Here is a 20,969-nt window from a genome sequence, read left to right on the forward strand (position 1 = left end):
ACTACTGGGTACTGTCTGGGGTCTCAGCTAGCTCTACTACTGGGTACTGACTGGGGTCTCAGCTAGCTCTACTGTTGGGTACTGGCTGGGGTCTCAGCTAGCTCTACTACTGAGTACTGGCTGGGGTCTCAGCTAGCTCTACTACTGGGTACTGTCTGGGGTCTCAGCTAGCTCTACTACTGGGTACTGGCTGGGGTCTCAGCTAGCTCTACTACTGGGTACTGGCTGGGGTCTCAGCTAGCTCTACTACTGGGTACTGGCTGGGGTCTCAGCTAGCTATACAACTGGGTACTGGCTGGGGTCTCAGCTAGCTCTACTACTGGGTACTGACTGGGGTCTCAGCTAGCTCTACTACTGGGTAATGACTGGGGTCTCAGCTAGCTCTACTACTGGGTACTGGCTGTGGTCTGAGCTAGCTCTACAACTGGGTACTGGCTGGGGTCTCAGCTAGCTCTACTACTGGGTACTGGCTGGGGTCTCAGCTAGCTCTACTACTGGGTACTGACTGGGGTCTCAGCTAGCTCTACTACTGAGTACTGACTGGGGTCTCAGCTAGCTCTACTACTGGGTACTGGCTGGGGTCTCAGCTAGCTCTACTACTGAGTACTGACTGGGGTCTCAGCTAGCTCTACTACTGGGTACTGACTGGGGTCTCAGCTAGCTCTACTACTGGGTACTGGCTGTGGTCTGAGCTAGCTCTACTACTGGGTACTGGCTGGGGTCTCAGCTAGCTCTACTACTGGGTACTGAATGGGGTCTCAGCTAGCTCTACTGTTGGGTACTGACTGGGGTCTTAGCTAGCTCTACTGACTGGGTACTGGCTGGGGTCTCAGCTAGCTCTACTACTGGGTACTGGCTGGGGTCTCAGCTAGCTATACAACTGGGTACTGACTGGGGTCTCAGCTAGCTCTACTACTGGGTACTGGCTGGGGTCTCAGCTAGCTCTACTACTGGGTACTGGCTGGGGTCTCAGCTAGCTATACAACTGGGTACTGACTGGGGTCTCAGCTAGCTCTACTACTGGGTACTGGCTGGGGTCTCAGCTAGCTCTACTACTGGGTACTGACTGGGGTCTCAGCTAGCTCTAGTACTGGGTACTGGCTGGGGTCTCAGCTAGCTATACAACTGGGTACTGACTGGGGTCTCAGCTAGCTCTACTGTTGGGTACTGGCTGGGGTCTCAGCTTGCTCTACTGTTGGGTACTGGCTGGGGTCTCAGCTAGCTCTACTACTGGGTACTGGCTGGGGTCTCAGCTAGCTCTACTACTGGGTACTGGCTGGGGTCTCAGCTAGCTATACAACTGGGTACTGACTGGGGTCTCAGCTAGCTCTACTGTTGGGTACTGGCTGGGGTCTCAGCTAGCTCTACTACTGGGTACTGACTGGGGTCTCAGCTAGCTCTACTACTGGGTACTGGCTGGGGTCTCAGCTAGCTCTACTACTGGGTACTGGCTGGGGTCTCAGCTAGCTCTACTACTGGGTACTGACTGGGGTCTCAGCTAGCTCTACTACTGGGTACTGGCTGGGGTCTCAGCTAGCTCTACTACTGGGTACTGTCTGGGGTCTCAGCTAGCTCTACTGCTGGGTACTGGCTGGGGTCTCAGCTAGCTCTACTACTGGGTACTGGCTGGGGTCTCAGCTAGCTCTACTATTGGGTACTGGCTGGGGTCTCAGCTAGCTCTACTGCTGGGTACTGGCTGGGGTCTCAGCTAGCTCTACTACTGGGTACTGACTGGGGTCTCAGCTAGCTCTACTGTTGGGTACTGGCTGGGGTCTCAGCTAGCTCTACCTCTGGGTACTGACTTGGGTCTCAGCTAGCTCTACTACTGGGTACTGGCTGGGGTCTCAGCTAGCTCTACTATTGGGTACTGGCTGGGGTCTCAGCTAGCTCTACTGCTGGGTACTGGCTGGGGTCTCAGCTAGCTCTACTACTGGGTACTGACTGGGGTCTCAGCTAGCTCTACTGTTGGGTACTGGCTGGGGTCTCAGCTACCTCTAGTACTGGGTACTGACTGGGGTCTCAGCTAGCTCTACTACTGGGTACTGGCTGGGGTCTCAGCTAGCTCTACTACTGGGTACTGGCTGGGGTCTCAGCTACCTCTACTGTTGGGTACTGGCTGGGGTCTCAGCTAGCTCTACTACTGGGTACTGACTGGGGTCTCAGCTAGCTCTACTACTGGGTACTGGCTGGGGTCTCAGCTAGCTCTACTGTTGGGTACTGGCTGGGGTCTCAGCTAGCTCTACTACTGGGTACTGACTGGGGTCTCAGCTAGCTCTACTGTTGGGTACTGGCTGGGGTCTCAGCTACCTCTAGTACTGGGTACTGACTGGGGTCTCAGCTAGCTCTACTACTGGGTACTGGCTGGGGTCTCAGCTAGCTCTACTACTGGGTACTGGCTGGGGTCTCAGCTACCTCTACTGTTGGGTACTGGCTGGGGTCTCAGCTAGCTCTACTACTGGGTACTGACTGGGGTCTCAGCTAGCTCTACTACTGGGTACTGTCTGGGGTCTCAGCTAGCTCTACTACTGAGTACTGGCTGGGGTCTCAGCTAGCTCTACTGTTGGGTACTGGCTGGGGTCTCAGCTAGCTCTACTACTGGGTACTGACTGGGGTCTCAGCTACCTCTAGTACTGGGTACTGACTGGGGTCTCAGCTAGCTCTACTACTGGGTACTGACTGGGGTCTCAGCTAGCTCTACTACTGGGTACTGGCTGGGGTCTCACCTAGCTCTAGTACTGGGTACAATGGAACATACAATACAGTATGATTGCATGTAATGTCTTCACCTATTATTTTGAGCTGTTTTTAAATGTATTTTGTCAATCATTTTATATTATATAAAGTATTTTCTATTGATTTTAATTCATGAATGACCAGTTATGTCTTCTGAGTCAGATTGAACTTATTAATTTATTTGCTTATAATTATTTATTTAGTCATATGGGTGGTAAAATATGATGCACAGTTTGTCATCCTTTCTAAGGACACATCTTATGCTCTTTAATACTAAGTGGAGATAATATTATCATTTAGCCACATAGACAAATATATTATCCACACTGTGTCATCTATGTCTCCCACAGGCTACGACATATAACCTCCTTTCTGTTACAGGTCTAAACAAGGAGCTAATAAGAGCAATCTACTAAATAGGAATATACTACGTGTGTAATACAAAAGATACATTGAAATATTTCAGAATTAAAAAGAAGAAAAATGCTATATCTCGAATTCCGCATCCAACATATTAGGGAACGTGGCCCTATTTAATATGTGACCAATAAACACTAATCTATCTATTCACGTCGTAATAAACATTAACGCTTAGAATTGGCATCTCCGGAATGCCCCGCTAACAATGCAGATTATGACATCATCGTTTTATGACTTCCTCCCGTACTAGGACTTTCCGTGGTAGTTATATATCAGAGAACAGCAAAAGATCGAGGCTTATTCATACACTTGTGATGCGGTCAAGTCAGCTTTGTGCACAGCATGCATTTTGGCGTTTGACACGCCGCCCAAACTTCAATGCTGCAGCATTAGGCATATACAGCGGCTCAGTCTGTCAAATCAACCTATCAGACTCAAGCGTTTGAGCAGCTCGCCTGAGACCGAGGGCAAAGCGCATGTGAATTGAGGAAGAGAGAAGAGAAAAAAAACTTTACACCTTAGAAGAGCACATCCTTCTCTGTTATAAGCTGATATATGGAATTGTTTTAAGATGCTTATACCATGGATCATTTAACTATTTTAACTTTGAATTGTAGGACCCATTTAGGTACAAAAAATATATATAAAAAAAATGATTTGAAAAAATGTTTAATTAGGCCTTTAGTACCAAATCCCATAGAAACACACTGAATGACACATTCATACATTTCACTGGTAGACAGTCAAAAAATAAAACACAAGGAATAAAGTTTTGAAGTGTCCTATATCTAGGAGTTTAAAGAAAGATCAGGAAATGTTGTTGGTTTTTTGACACATATTTAACTCCTTATTTGGGACAAAACTACGTCCATACATCCACTATTGGGGAAATAACAGAGATTTACCAGAAGTCGAGAGGGTCATACTAGCAATTCCATATTAGAATGGCAATTTGGCATAGCATTTTACTCATTTACACAATATTACTAAAATTACTTTATGTCTGATTCAATAGCTTTTATAGATATGTAAGCCTTAAGGAGTTTGATGTCAAATTTTAACAAATTCTGGAAATGTATGTCCAAACATGAATATTTAATTACATTGAAACTAATGGGTTTTCAGGTAGTGTAGGCTATAGGGCCATGTCACTCAATGTCACTCAATGTCACTCAATGTCACTCAATGTCACTCAATGTCACTCAATGACACTCAATGTCGCGCAATGTCGCTTACATCTCAAAATATCCAGGTTCTTCCACCCTGGTTCCCACATGTTCAGATCTATCAAATGATCCAGGTTCTTCCACCCTGGTTCCACATGTTCAGACCTATCAAATGATCCAGGTTCTTCCACCCTGGTTCCACATGTTCAGATATATCAAATTATCCAGGTTCTTCCACCCTGGTTCCCACATGTTCAGACCTATCAAATTATCCAGGTTCTTCCACCCTGGTTCCCACATGTTCAGACCTATCAAATTATCCAGGTTCTTCCACCCTGGTTCCACATGTTCAGACATATTAAATGATCCAGGTTCTTCCACCCTGGTTCCACATGTTCAGACCTATCAAATGATCCAGGTTCTTCCACCCTGGTTCCACATGTTCAGACCTATCAAATGATCCAGGTTCTTCCACCCTGGTTCCACATGTTCAGACCTATCAAATGATCCAGGTTCTTCCACCCTGGTTCCCACATGTTCAGACCTATCAAATGATCCAGGTTCTTCCACCCTGGTTCCACATGTTCAGACGTATCAAATGATCCAGGTTCTTCCACCCTGGTTCCACATGTTCAGACATATCAAATGATCCAGGTTCTTCCACCCTGGTTCCCACATGTTCAGACATATCAAATGATCCAGGTTCTTCCACCCTGGTTCCCACATGTTCAGACATATCAAATGATCCAGGTTCTTCCACCCTGGTTACCACATGTTCAGACATATTAAATGATCCAGGTTCTTCCACCCTGGTTCCACATGTTCAGACCTATCAAATGATCCAGGTTCTTCCTCCATGGTTCCACATGTTCAGACCTATCAAATGATCCAGGTTCTTCCTCCATGGTTCCACATGTTCAGACCTATCAAATTATCCAGGTTCATCCACCCTGGTTCCACATATTCAGACCTATCAAAGGATCCAGGTTCTTCCACCCTGGTTCCACATGTTCAGACCTATCAAATGATCCAGGTTCTTCCACCCTGGTTCCCACATGTTCAGACCTATCAAATGATCCAGGTTCTTCCACCCTGGTTCCACATGTTCAGACGTATCACATGATCCAGGTTCTTCCACCCTGGTTCCACATGTGCAGACCTATCAAATGATCCAGGTTCTTCCACCCTGGTTCCCACATGTTCAGACCTATCAAATGATCCAGGTTCTTCCACCCTGGTTCCACATGTTCAGACGTATCAAATGATCCAGGTTCTTCCACCCTGGTTCCCACATGTTCAGACCTATCAAATGATCCAGGTTCTTCCACCCTGGTTCCACATGTTCAGACGTATCAAATGATCCAGGTTCTTCCACCCTGGTTCCCACATGTTCAGACCTATCAAATGATCCAGGTTCTTCCACCCTGGTTCCCACATGTTCAGACCTATCAAATGATCCAGGTTCTTCCACCCTGGTTCCACATGTTCAGACGTATCAAATGATCCAGGTTCTTCCACCCTGGTTCCACTTGTTCAGACCTATCAAATGATCCAGGTTCTTCCACCCTGGTTCCCATATGTTCAGACTACATTTTCAGATAATATAGGAAAAAGTGTTTTTTTTTATCACTATTATAGAAATTATTTTAAAGGCGACCTTAACTCTGAATATTGATGAATTGACCCCATGGGTCATGAAATGTGGTTTAAAGGGGCAATCAGCAGGTGATACATTCATTTTTGTCTGATAAATGTATATGTACCCGGTCTCCAGCGGCGGGAAAAGTACCTAACTGTCATACTTCAGTAAAAGTAAAGATATAGAAAATGTAAAAGTGAAAGTCACCCAGTAAAATACGACTTGAGTAAAAGTCTAAAAGTATCTGGTTTTAAATATACTTAAGTATCAAAAGTAAAATTGAAAGTATAAATAATTTCAAATTCCTTACATTAAGCAAACCAGACCGCACCATTTTCTATTTATTTTTAATTTTACGGATAACCAGGGGCACACTCAAACACTCAAACACTCAAACACTCAAACACTCAAACACTCAAACACTCAAACACTCAAACACTCAAACACTCAAACACTCAAACACTCAAACACTCAAACACTCAAACACTCAAACACTCAAACACTCAAACACTCAAACACTCAAACACTCAAACACTCAAACACTCAAACACTCAAACACTCGGACATACGTTACAAATTAAGCATTAGTGAGTACTCCAGATCAGGGCAGTAGAGATGACCAGGATGTTCTCTGTTTAGTGAGGCCTCCAGATCAGAGTCAGTAGGGATGACCAGGGATCGTTCTCTGTTTAGTGAGTCACTCCAGCACTCAGAGTCAGTAGGGATGACCAGGGACTGTATACTCAATGTTTAGTGAGTCACACTCAGCACTCAGAGGCAGTAGGGACTGACCAGGGATGTTCTCTGTTTAGTGAGTCACTCCAGCACTCAGACGCTCAGATAGGGATGCACTCAGGGACTGTATACTCAAATGTTTAGTGAGTCAAACACTCAAGCACTCAGAGGCAGTCAGGGATCGACCACTCGGGCATACGTTACAATCTAAGTATTAGTGAGTCCTCCAGATCAGAGGCAGTAGGGATAACCAGGGATGTTCTCTGTTTAGTGAGTCCTCCAGATCAGAGGCAGTAGGGATGACCAGGGATGTTCTCTGTTTAGTGAGTCCTCCAGATCAGAGGAAGTAGGGATGACCAGGGATGTTCTCTCTTTAGTGAGTCCTCCAGATCAGAGGCAGTAGGGATGACCAGGGATGTTCTCGGTTTAGTGAGTCCTCCAGATCAGAGGCAGTAGGGATGACCAGGGGTGATCTCTGTTTAGTGAGTCCTCCAGATCAGGGCAGTAGAGATGACCAGGGATGTTCTCTTGATAAGTGTGTCAATTGGACAATTTTCCTGTCGAAACGTTGCCAGTACTTTTGGGTGTCAGGGAAAATGAATAGAGTAAAAAGTAAAAAAAATTGAAATATTTCAGAATGTAAATGAAGTTAAAGTTGGCAAAAATATAAATAGTAAAGTACAGATACCAAGAAAAACTTCTTAAGTAGTACTTTAAAGTATTTTTACTTAAGTACTTTCCATAGAGTGGTCATAATAGTTTTGTAGGCCAAACCATTCGGATGCTAAAGCCGTTTCCGTGAGAAGACTGATTTTCGAGATGTCTCATGGTCTGAGAAACACCGCTGTAGCTCGGTCATGTTCCACCACAGATGCGGAAGGCCGCCATAAAAGCCAGTGTATGCTTGATCCGAAAATGTGGTCGGAGGCTCCATATGGAAGGTGTGACGTAATTGCAGAGCCTCCAGAGGCCAAACTGAGTTCCATACCGCATCGCCGTGCGCTTCTCAAATGTTTTAACAATGCAGAGGGTGGTTTATGGTAGGTGGGGGCGGGCGGGAGGTCCTATATAAACACAAACTCTTTTAAAAAGACGCTGCATGGTCAATATGACATCTGCATTGGCTGTACAGCATGTACATTAACACAGCATACTTCTTGCGGAGCAGTGCAGACCTGTTGGGAAGGAAGTTGTCAAGGAAGTGAGTTTGTGTTTATACAGGATCTCCCGCCCTAACCTACAGTCAACCAATCATGTCAATGCAAAGCTATATGGAGTCCTCCACATTGTTACAATATTTTGGAGGTGCATGGCGGTAAACAGAGCTCAATTTGGCCTTTGCAAGCCTCCAGGGGATCCATTATTGTGCCACACACTTCCTATGGAGTCTCCGACCACGTTTTCGAATCAAACGTAAATTGACACTAAGACATCTGCATGCTTCCCAGCTGAAACAGTTCTCGAGAGTTTGTGCGTATATTATGATGTCATTTTGTGACATTTGTTCATTTTGGACTCCGGTGAGGGTATTTTTGGCTGTTCGGCTGGTTCCCACAAAAAAATTTCTGGAGCTAAGCCGATGTTTCTACACCCTTCGTTGGTGATTGGGCAACAGTTGTGATTCTTCAATGTCTTTGTTGTCATTCAAAGAGAGATGACTCATTTTCATGCACATGTTTTCAATGAGTAATACTGCACCAAACATCTTAGTTAAATTCATCTAAATTAATGATAGATTTCTTGAGTTATCTTAGATTAATTCATACTATTTTAAGGAAGTCTACACTAGCTACGGCATCTCCAGATGGACAAACAGTACTATTGCTGCTTTGTTCTTGTTCTTTTAAGGGAGAATGAAGCTCCTTCAGTTCAGCTAGCTGAGCTTGGCAAGGTGCCGTCCCAAACTGAAGCATGCTGACGTCTATAGACAGATGAAGTGGATTGAGACTCAGCCCATGCAAAAAAAAAAAAACCCAGATATCTCTTGTTTAAACTGGCAGATTTTGATGGGGGATAAAACATTTAGGCTACTTATATTCATGCACTGGTGCGTCAATAGACTCTAAGGGAATTTATATAACATTTAAAGGAAACGTTACGTAACTAGAAAAAATATAATTGTAACTCCATCAAGATAGTAAGTAGATGGACAGAAAAGCATGGTGATATGAAGGGTCCTTGGCAGCGGCTCTCTGATTTATATGGCTGGATGTCTTTGTCTGCATGGCCTTGATTGATGATAGGAAACAAGACTGAAGAGACACCAACACTGTAACACACACAACCTTAGCAGAATAATAATATTAACAACAACAATAATAATAAAAATAAAAACAATAATAATAATAACAATAATATAATAACAATATTAATAATAACAAAAATAATAATAATAATAATATAAAAACAATAATAATAATAACAACAAGAACAATAATAATAATATAATAATATAATAACAACAATAATAATAATATAATAACAATAATAATAATAACAACAAGAACAATAATAATAACAACAAGAACAATAATAATATAATAACAATATTAATAATAACAACAAGAACAATAATAATATAATAACATTAATAATAACAACAACAATAACAACAAGAACAATAATAATATAATAACAATAATAACAACAATAATAATAATACAATAATAATAACAATAATAACAACAAGAACAATAATCATATAATAACAATAATAACAACAATAATAATAATACAATAATAATAACAATAATAACAACAAGAACAATAATCATATAATAACAATAATAACAACAATATTAATAATACAATAATAATAACAATAATAATAATAATGCACATTTCTGCCAAGGTTATTTTCAACCGCCTGAAAGAGCATGTTGACAATGAATTTAGAAGTGGATATGAAAAAAAACTTTACTTGAACAGGATTGGTCAACTCAACCAGCACCCCTGCATTTAAATCATTTGTATAATTTTGGTTTTCTGCAGGTCAGTTGTTGTGGCACTCTCACTTAGAGGGCTGTAAAGAAAACTACAAATCTGTCACCACAGATACGGAATTAAAGGCAGGAATTCAGTTGGTGAGGGATGAATATAGCACCATTTCTGTTACTGGAGACCGTGAAGAGTAGGAATCTGAAAATAAATAGTTAATCCATTTTAAAAGACTAAAAAGGAAGAATTTTGCAAAAATGTGCTCAACCAGGCGGTCGGTATGTCAGTAAATAGTATTTAAAAAATACTTATTTTGGGGGGAAAATATGATTGAATTGTTGACAATTGTTGACAACACAAATTAGTTAAAGGGGAAGTCAGCAGTAGAAACAATAACAAGCCCTGGGTTAGTAAAAAGGGACGTGGCAGGATAGACAGAGGTATGGATGCAAGGATTGGCCATCCATGTTTAACCATGTTTTGAGACTATATAGTATTTTGTTTGTTTACATTTACTTTGTTTACAAATATTGGAGTAAAACAAGCTTACATTTCTGGTTCTGATGGGGTACCACAGTTGAATTAAGCTCATGAGGAATGTATAAGTTACATTCTTCAAGAATCAATGGGTACATATCATTAATTTACAAGTAAAAAAAAATGAATGTAGAAGCTGCTGATTGCCCCTTTAAACCACATTTCATGACCCTTGGGCTTAATTAATCAATATTCAAAGTTAAGGTCGCCTTTAAAATAATTTCTATAATAGTGATTTTAAAAAATGCACTTTGTCCCATATATTCTGAAAATGTAGTCTGAACATGTGGGAACCAGGGAGGAAGAACCTGGATCATTTGATATTTAAGAAAACCATTTTGAGCGACATGGCCCTATAGCCTACACTACCTGAAAACCCATTCAATCCAGTGTAATTGAATATTCATGTTTGGACATACAAAATTACCATAATTGTATTGAATTTGACATCAGTCCTTATTAAACAATGCTTACCTTTCTATAAAAGCCATTGAATCAGACCTAAAGAAATGTTTGTAATATTGTGTAAATGAGTAAAAATGCTATTCAAATTACCACTCTAATATGGCATTGGTAGTATGACCCTCTGGACTTCCGGTAGAGCTCTGTTATTTCCCAAATTAACATCAAGTTGAAAATATGTACTATTGGAAGTTCTTATTTGAGTTGTTAGTAATAGGAATTTAGGTGAAATAATTTTTTCAATGTTTTTCAAAAAGAGTCAGTTGAAGGGTTACATCTTATCCCATAAGGTAATCCGAATAAAAGTTTTATTTATCAAAAAAAAAAAAACGTTCAATCAAATGATCACTTGTCTATTGAGCAAATCAGCGCAAAACAATGTCTGCATCATCAGTGACCATTTATGGATGAAGACAAAACATAGACTACCCTTTAGCAATCCAAATCAGCATGTTGTCTTACTTGACGTATTATTTGACATAAATATAATAATAAGGTCAACGTTAATTAAGAGTAACTTTAAGAGTAAACGTTTCCCTTATTCATTTAGTTAACACTGTGAGGAACAGATTTGGGGAGCCGTGGATATGCAGACATGGCCACGACATTCATCAAGTGGCACCCGAGCGTTCCATCTCTTCTCCGGTTACACGTGTGACGCGTCAGTCCCTCCATGTACTGCCGGGGTCAACCAACATAGACTACTCACGCGTCAATCCCTTAATGTACTGCCGGGGTCAACCAACATAGACTACTCCACTCAGTGACCGGATACTAAACGAACCCTGCCTGCAGCCTGTTAACTCCGCCATTAACTTCAAATCTACACTGATATTCTCATCTGACAGATTTGAGGAACGTCTAGGCCATACTCAAGTGCACATTAATTTAAAAACTATTTTCCCAACCAGAAAAAAAAGTTCGAATAAATTTAACAAAAAATAATTTCTTAAAGACTTTGTTTAGAACGTGAAATAATAAGTGACATTATTCTGAAACACATTGGCTAATGTTTTTGGAGAAAGAACGCAGCTAGTGCTAGCTAACGGCAGTGTTCAATATGACGTATTGTCCGTTTGGTATTGGCCTATTACTGACGCATGAAACGTTCATTTCCAATAACTTCTAAACGTGAATATTTAACGTCCATGTCAAAATTTGATCATAGTGTAATTTTAACAACATATTTGTAGCAACCTGTGTGTCGGAATAACATGTGTGTTAAAGGTGTAAGGGAAATATATCGGTTTTCATTGACCAAATATTTTCCTCTAGGTTTGAATATAATTCAAAGTGCGTTTATAGAACGTGAAAATGCGCATTAATTTATATCACGGAAGGAAAGCGACATGCAGATCTCGAGATTGGTCTACTGGCTACTAGCACAAGTAATACATATTAATAGACAAGCGAGGCGCGCTGTGGGCTGGCGCCTGCGCTCTTCTACGGTTGTAAATGCAACTCTGCTGTTTTCCGGTTGTAGCGATTGTTAACAAATGTCAGATACAGTCAACTGAACAAATGAAGTCAATGTGAACCAAACTGAAACGATAAGCTTTCCTTACTCTGTGTGTTATGGGGTTCATAAGAGCCCATGCACGCCGTGTTGGCTACACCGTCTGTCATTCAGACACATCTTTACATGGAGACGGGAAGATTTCCATGGCAGCTATTTTGTAAATGGAGAATCTCAACTATGGAATTTACCAGTGATATATGTTTCGTTTACATTCCAAAATGTAAACCAAATGTCATTAAATGAGCCGTAAACACATTTAAAATACATAAATAATATAATTGACATTTTACATAAAACAGACACGTTGTCATTTTGGTGTTACAGAATAAAAGTCAACAAAGAACATTTGAAGAAAGGAAAAAAGCGTAGATTAAAAATTAAAAAAAGAGTTGTTGTCGTCCTATTGTGTTCGTTTTGTTGTTAGATTACCATGATTAAGCATATTGTGTGATTGTTAATGCACCTCATGCATTATTGGTAGTTGGAGGGTTAAATCCTAACCCTACACAAACAACTTGAACTTGAGTAACCTAATGGAACCTCTGAATAGACATATTTCGGTACTGTCCTGTTTGTGTGGCAATTATATGTGTACATGGGAGAACGTGGTGGTCTCACAGTCTTTCAGGACACTGCGTTTTAATTCGGACTCGCCATGTGCTGCATGTGTTGCTCCGTCAAGCCTGTTGTGCGATGTTATAAGCTACGTTACGATTTGGTAACATCTAATAATATTACAAAGTTACATTTTAGGCCCGTATGTGTTATCTCCATAGGACATTTAAGACCAAAGTCGATATTGATTTATATCTCTGCCTTCTGGCTTTGTCAGAAAATGCATGAAACGATAAGGACGGGTCTTTTCAAAACAAAATGAATCCCATTGTATGAATCAAAACATATGTTTGGATATATAGCCTCCGCGGCATTTCTATTGGGTCTAACGGTGCGTGAATGGAAACGTATCAACAATATAACCTAGATAGATAGTGTTAAATAGAGTCGAAAAAGTCACTTTAGTACCATCATTCATTTATCTAAAAAATTAATAGCCCATGCAAAGAAAATATGAATACATTTCAAACAGATCACCTCAGATATCATGCATTCTGCCATTCCAATCACACACACACACACACACACACACACCCCACACACACACACACACACACACACACCACACACACACACACACACACACACTCTGTGGACTGTGACTGATGATTGATCATCATGCAATACTACATTGTTTGCAGTCTATTTAGCTTCGGCTTTTATTTTAGAATTGTTTCATTTTTCGTCCGTTCCAATGTGTCATGTTGTCAGCTGCAGACTGACAGATCTACGGGAACATTGTATTCTGTGTCGCCTAGCCCCGCGCACTGGCAGTGTTAACCACGCAGGCCAGGCTTGTGATCACTGGCGTCTGTCTGTTGACGTGAACCCTGCCTAATGGTCCGGTCAACCAGGCTGCACCACGGAACAAAGACTACAACACTGACTCGAGAAGTCCCAACACTTCCTCAACACTAGACTATGGCATCCATCCGACACAGCTAGCTACGGGAAACTGAATAACATCGAGAACAATTAAGTAACAACATAAACAATTTCGTTTACTCTGACTGAGAAGTAGAACTGTCACTATTCATCTTTTCGATTCTCACATTACTCGAGGGCAAGGGCTGGGATGTTACTTTTGGATAAAAGGGACACAAGGACAGGGGAAATCGAATTACTTAACATTAATTCCTATTACTGAATTTGATTCTGCGAGCCTAAAAAGGCAAGCATGATGTGATTTAGAATGCTACGCTTTGATAAGCGTATAATGCATCCGGGTTTTACCCTAATAAGTTGGTCCAAATATGTCCCTTTATTGACGTGTTATGAAATATTTTAGTCATTTTAATTCTTTAGTCCTACGTATAGTATTATAATTTATTTGTTCTTTAGAATAACTCATATGTAATGGTTTAATAAAGACCTAGTAATCTATTTACGTTTTTGTTATGCATGAGTGAGTGTATACAAAGATAATCACACATCATTCATTTTGATATCCAGTCATAGGCCTATTTAAACAACATATAGGCTATGAGAAACAAAAATATGGAAAGGCAAATAGTTGGTTGTATTTTTAATCCTTTAATATAGTACGAAATGTAACCAAACATTTTTTGCAAACTAAATTTTACATACTAGCGCATTTCTCCATAAATACCGATCATGTCTAACATGTGTTGCCCTTTACATGCGGATAAATATGGAAAATTTTGCTATTTACATGTAGGTAATACTTCCTTGACATTATCAAGGTAATGAACAAATAGTTGTTATATTTTATCACGAAGGCCTACATAAACAGACGACACGGAGTTTCAGGCTTTCACTATACACGATTTATCGACATGACATTAAATAACAGCAATGGTAAGTACTGTGCTACTCCAACTGGACCGTAGACGAAATGTTGCACCAAATACAAAAGCACATACATAGACTAATAGTCGGTAAGGTCGACGTCATAGTGGAGACGGAAGTTATACTGAGTAATTCACATTGGGTACACATCAACTACGACATTCTGTTCAATCAACACTAGTCATCGCAATATTATTGTTAAAACCATTTCATTTTCCATATATCTAGGGACCACATTTGCACAAATCCGTTAAACTGGTATATAAGTATTTACAAAATAAAATATTACATTTTTGAACTGGGAATCTTTATGTACAACAAAAACAAAATCAGGCCACGACCCGCAGATAGCATGCATTTAGGTCTCTCGTGTGCAGTCTTTCAAAAAAGAGTCAGGAAAAAAACGAAAAAAAAACGTTAACTTGGTAGCTGGCTTTGCACCTTGTCCATGCATCTCTCTCTCTCTCTTTCTCTTTAGCCGTTAACCAACCATTTTGGCTTCCTCGTTTTTTTTTCTCGGTCCTCACGTTATAGGCTGACTTTCAAAGTCTTTGATTCCAGTCCTATTTCTGCAGGCTTTGTGAAAATATTTTACACGTACCATTCATTAAAATTTGACGACAGCGTGTTGTGGTGACTGGTCGTGTGGTGTACTGTCGAGGCTGCCGGTGAGATGGAACTGGAATTCTGGTTGTCTGTGGACGGGGACACGATGGTGGGCGGCGTGGACGACTCGTACCCGGAACTGGCCGCTGGCGACGGTTGAGGTCCTTGCGTGGTAGCCTCGTGAACCTGCAAGACAGTGAAAAACAAAACTTAACATTTTACAGTGTAGATTTCATAGACTGGCATGCTTTCTAGAAATATGCAGGCTTCCAGTTTGATTCTCAATTGTGAGAATAAGAAATATTAATAGCCTAAATAAACCACGTTAAATGTCCAGACATTAAAATGTATAATGCAATATTTTGGATATGACAACAGAGAGGCTTTATGAAGACACAACAGGTATTTGCATTTGCTACATGGCGTCTCCCTGCTGTTTCTGTGTTCGTGTTTGCTGGAATGTAGGCTACTGCATTTTTATGCATGCACTTTCATTCTCGAAAGGGTGTAGGAATTTAAAAAAATATATACATTATAAATTAAAATGGAATATAACATGTAAAAGTAAACCCAATATGTACCTTCATGTGTTTCCGCAGAGAGCTTGGATGTGTGTAGGACTTGTCGCACATCTTGCAGAGATACGGCTTGTCAGACGTATGGACGTGCATGTGCTTCTTCCGGTCGCTGCTGTTCGCAAACCGCCTGTCGCAGCCCTCAAACTCACACTTGAAAGGCTTCTCACCTTAAAAAAACATACATATATTGATTTTTTTTAAATGTTACAAAATGAAAATATAAATACGTACATATTCCCATTTAACATTAACATTTCAGTGATGTGGGGGAATTTAGGCTACCACCACATTGAACATGACAAAATATTATCTTCAGGTATATTACAGCATTCGTTTTTTTTTCATGGGCTACCAAAATATATTAAAGTGCTGTAGGCTATGTGTTCAGACATTAATATTTTGTTGTGATGACATGTTTACTTGCACCACTAAGATAAACAATGCAATAGCATGTCACATTGGTCCTTTTTCTATTCATTTAAATGGTACAGAATAGGAATACTAGGCTGTAGTGGCACATGACTAATTAAAGCAATTTGGTATTATATGAACAATAGTATTTAAACAAATATAATCAAAACATTTGAACTTCTAGTAGCATAACATTTATTACGCAAACAGCTTTTGGAGTGGATATTGTGATCATTCTTTTGGTTCTTACCAGTGTGAGTCCTTTTGTGGATTTTTAGATTTTCCGATCGGGCAAACACTTTTCCACACCCGGGGAATGGACATGGGAAGGGTTTCTCTCCGGTGTGTACTCTGATATGATTTACAAGTTTGTATTTTGCTTTGAACGGTTTTCCTTCTCGGACGCACTCTTCCCAAAAGCAAATATGGTTCGACTGCTCTGGTCCCCCAACATGCTCCACGGTCAGGTGGGTCACGAGCTCGTGCATCGTGCTGAAAGTTTTGTTGCAAGCCTTTTTGGGGTTCGACAACTGTTCGGGCTCGACCCACTTACAGATGAGCTCCTGTTTGATGGGCTGCCTCATGTAACGGAAGAAGGCCCCTGCCCCGTGGTGAGCCGCCATGTTCATGTGGCCATATCCATGCAACTGAGAAGAGGCGTAGTGGTCGGATCGGGGGCTCGTAACGTGGGCATACTGGTCAGCCCGGCCGTACATGTCCCCGGTAAAGCCAAGGCGCATCTGGCTGTTGACGACATTAGACGACGCATGGCTCGCGGCTTGCTCGTGGAGTCCGGGGAAGAGCAGGTGCCCAGTGGCATCGGAGTGTCCATGTGGCCCTGCAAAACTTCCCGCTGCGGAGGCAAACAGGCTGTGCTGCGCGCTGGTTGCGTCTCCGAAGCCCCGGTTTCTGAAGAGAAAGTCCCGGGTGGAGTTGAAGGCTGCGGTGGAGTAGGAGCTGACGTGCGTCGGGTGGTGGTGGTGACCCAGGGCGGCAGCAGCGTAGCCCGGAGCCTGGGAGGAGAACGCCGTCTGGCCGGAGCCCAGGTCGTGGGAGCTGTGGTTGATTTTAAAAGCGCCCATCCCGTCTGCGAATGGATTTATCCCCAAAGCCACTTCTCTTTCTGTGACTTCGCCTGTTGAGTGATGCCTTGAGGAGCCAAACGTAGTGACTCCTATGGTGGGGTACTGGGGTCCTGCGTCCAGCAGCATCTTCCGTCAGTCTACAACTCAATGAGGCAACTGAGAGCAGGAATTAAAAATCATGCACAGATATTCTTCTGACCTCTATACCTCTCTCTCTCTCTGCACAAAAATATCTAGCTGACTTTACTGAGCTGAGCAAACTCCAATCCACATATGCTCTATTTACCTAAAACAAGATAGGAATGTTTCCTGTTCTACCTCTCATCTGATCCACACGCGAATCATGGAGGCTACAATATTGTATTTTGCGGTTTCTCTTCCTTTGGCGAAACTTTCACCTCCCCAGTCAGGCGGCGAGCTTCAGACTGATAGTCGCAATCATTCCTGCAGATAAATGAATTGAAAAGACAACACAGTCCACCCCTGATGAATGGGGAGGAAGGGGTGTGGGGGGGGGCAACATGTGACCCGGTACTCAGACACTCATTGGAGGAAGCCCTATCCCCCTACCAACGTTCACCCACCAAATAACAATCCGCGTGCCGTGGCCCCTCTCCTATTGGTCCGTGTGCATCATCAATCCCAGGTATTGTGAGATTGCTGACTGTGGTTTTGGTTAAACGGCTGAATAACACAAGAAAGAAAGTTGAGAAATATAAAAGCTACAATAGACGGTGTAAAAATGTAGACAGTCGTCGGCTATTCAGTCACACTAGACACTGCTAAAAGTCAAATGCATGTTCCTCTGCAACTAATGCATAGCAACAACCATTCTCTCCATGCAATATTAAAATACACTTTCTCCGAGCATTAAGTTGTGTATGAGCATGGCCATTCGGCTGCACAAGAAGTCAATGTGTCGCTTAATAATGTTGTTGCGCAATCTTTCTCTGACAGCACAGAGACTGGGAGGCAGTATACTACAAACTCTTTGTTGTTGATCCTTTCCTTTTTCTTCTTCTTCATAAGACACAAGTTGAGGGCATGGCGGTGTCTTTGTTGATTTCCATGGCGATCTTTGGATTCAGTGAAATGTCCGAGGAACAGAAAAGAACACTCATTTCCCCTCTCTCTCTCCGTTCAAGTGTGAGTTAGGAATTCACAACAATATATTGCGTTTTTCTAACGTTACGTGGGAATCGTACAACACGATCCAAACGTCAATATGTGACAAGACATCAAACAATAACATAAGGCCACAATGACATGAAAATATGACTAATAATAATCATACATGTACCATGATATAGTGTGTTTATATTCATTTGTCAGATCAGGTAGGCTAGAGGTCTATCTCCACATAGCAATCGTCTATGTCAATGTCAACGTTGAAAAACACTGACGTTACAATCCCTAGGTACTCATCACGCCGTGTGCATACAGCACCTCGTTTATGAAGCTGTCGTCGAAGGTTGCACTTCGTGTGTTGCTATTTACACGTCAGGTGTTCTTTGTGACCATTAAAACATATAGGGCCTTGGCTATAGTTGTCTGTGAACTCTATTCTGCAGCTCTCTCTCTCTCTCTCTCTCCCTCTCTCTACTTTCCTGTTCCTTTTTGCAGCAGCCTCATAAAGGGCACATATGCAGTCAGGACTCTCACATCACCATTCTCACCTAAAACACATGCTGACAAAAGTGTCCCAAAAAAGCATACACAAAGTTATCATCATAAAGAAACATAATAATCCGTTATTTAAAATAATAATAATAATGATATCTCAAGCTCTCCTGTTTGAAAACTGGTAATAGCCTGCACTACCCTAACCTGTATGTAGAACGTTGTGGGTTGTCGAAGTTATCAAGTGGGATTTGCGAGGCTCGCTGCTGGAACCTCCGGCTGCTGGAGTTCAAAGCCACATGAACAGACGTGCCATACGAACCATTAAAATATCATCTTGACTGCCAGTTTCTGCTTCATACACTCCAGAGAGACAAACGCGAAGACAACAGAGTCTAGAGTTCTCAATCTTTTTTCCGTGCAACTTTTAGTAAGTTTTTAAGTAGACTACCACAACACACACACAATCTGGAAGACCCTTCAACAGGTGGAAAACCGTTAGGATGGCACGTGTGTCGAAGTGACTTTGCAAAAGGAAGAAATAAATACTTCTACGAATCCCAAACACATAAAAGGTGTCGGGGAACCCTCAAATAAACCAACAGAAAGCAAACATGGTTCATAGTTGAATCATACATGTTTATTTTGACTAATTTATCTGCCATCGGAAGTATCCGGTGATTGACGCATGCGTTGTTGACTGATTCTTTATTTGGATACGGCAATGGAGAATCTCTACATCAGGGTGACCAATGATATGGATTCCATCAGTGGAGGCCTCTAAGTAAGTTATGGTCGATAGGACAGGCTACAAGGCATTGTTTTGATCTAAACATAACAGTGATAGTGATATTATAATAGTGATATTAAGTCTATCATGCGGTGTCTAATAACTGATATTAATTGCGTTAAAATAGGCCTTATTCTGAAATGCATTTCATTTTAGATAGGAAATCTAATTCCGATTGGTGAAAGGCATGTGCTTCGAGTTATTTGTTACAAAATATGTATACAGTGTATGTATATAGCCTATAAACCCATTACGCGTTTTGGGAATTGCTAGGCTATGGTCTGGTCTTGGTCTTGGTCCCTATCCATTTTCTTTCTAGTTGTTTACAAGAGGGCTCATCTTGGACCAGAAATAACTAAGTCTATATACATTACCGCAGTGTGTTCTCGGGATGCCTCTCTCTCTCTCTCTCTCTCTCTCTCTCTCTCTCTCTCTCTCTCTCTCTCTCTCTCTCTCTCTCTCTCTCTCTCTCTCCCTCTCTCTCTCTCTCTCTCCCTCTCTCCCTCTCTCTCTCTCTCTCTCTCTCTCTCTCTCTCTCTCTCTGCAGACTACAACAACCCTACACTGGGCACCGGGGTGGGGGAGGGGGAGATTCCTACCCGAGTTAAAGTGCACGTACATTTAAGGTAAATCACTTTTTATGCACTATTCTCTATACACGCATTCTGACCTTGAATTTAAGCACGATAATGGTATGCTATTAACCCGCTATTCGTTTGGGGGTGGAGATCACAGATATGAAGGTGTGTCGGGGGCTGTGTCTGCAGATATGCCGTATTCTGACTTTAAGTCCCTCTTAATTACACCACCTTTACGTTGCGTTGAAACAATTAATAAGGTCTATCAACCTGTCGGTTTCATGTGGAACAACATCTACTTTCTTTATTCTGATAGAAATAACACCCTTCTCCATGTTATTAACAGATCAGAGCTATTGATCAGAGCTATTGATCAGAGCTATTGATCAGAGCTATTGAACAGGGCTATTGAACAGAGCTGGGTAAATGAGTATTCTGTTTGGATCAGGGGATTGTAAAAATATAAATTAAAATTATTTTAGATCTATTTTACCTTATGATCACTGGAGACAAATGTGAAACCAGTCATATGGCAGGAAACTGAAGCTTATCAACGTATCACCTTTTTCCGCAGAGAAGTTCATGAAATACTGGCCTTGTAACTTTCAGGGATGAAATGCAGAGAGCCAAGCTATAGGCTTCTGTAGACATGCGCAAATGACAGTACAGCGCCAAACTGTACTAGAATGGTTGAATTGTATGCCTGACTTTTCACCGTATTTGTTTTAA

At 41.5% G+C, this 20,969-nt stretch overlaps 1 protein-coding gene across 1 annotated transcript; it reads right to left on the reverse strand.

Annotated features, from left to right (window-relative positions):
* Positions 1-14,275: 14,275 nt before the first annotated feature.
* Positions 14,276-17,754, reverse strand: LOC139583235 (zinc finger protein ZIC 1-like). Its single transcript, XM_071414083.1, has 3 exons — positions 16,418-17,754; positions 15,760-15,923; positions 14,276-15,364 (listed from the first exon to the last, which is right to left on the reverse strand). Exons 1-3 carry the CDS (start codon positions 17,376-17,378, stop codon positions 15,164-15,166), a joined length of 1,326 nt encoding a protein of 441 aa, XP_071270184.1. The 5' UTR covers positions 17,379-17,754; the 3' UTR covers positions 14,276-15,163.
* Between the last annotated feature and the right edge of the window lie 3,215 nt (positions 17,755-20,969).

The sequence above is a fragment of the Salvelinus alpinus genome, chromosome 8 (genome assembly GCF_045679555.1).
Source record: "Salvelinus alpinus chromosome 8, SLU_Salpinus.1, whole genome shotgun sequence".
In the NCBI taxonomy this organism is placed as follows: domain Eukaryota; kingdom Metazoa; phylum Chordata; class Actinopteri; order Salmoniformes; family Salmonidae; genus Salvelinus; species Salvelinus alpinus.

What these genes read in the sequence shown, in the direction of transcription:
- LOC139583235 (XM_071414083.1), bottom strand. Translation starts at nt 17,378, where the DNA reads ATGCTGCTGGACGCAGGACCCCAGTACCCCACCATAGGAGTCACTACG. An exon ending in CCACAAAAGGACTCACACTG is followed by an intron (nt 15,924 to 16,417) that starts GTAAGAACCAAA and finishes TGTTTTTTTAAG; the next exon opens with GTGAGAAGCCTTTCAAGTGT. An exon ending in CTCTGCGGAAACACATGAAG is followed by an intron (nt 15,365 to 15,759) that starts GTACATATTGGG and finishes ACTGTCTTGCAG; the next exon opens with GTTCACGAGGCTACCACGCA.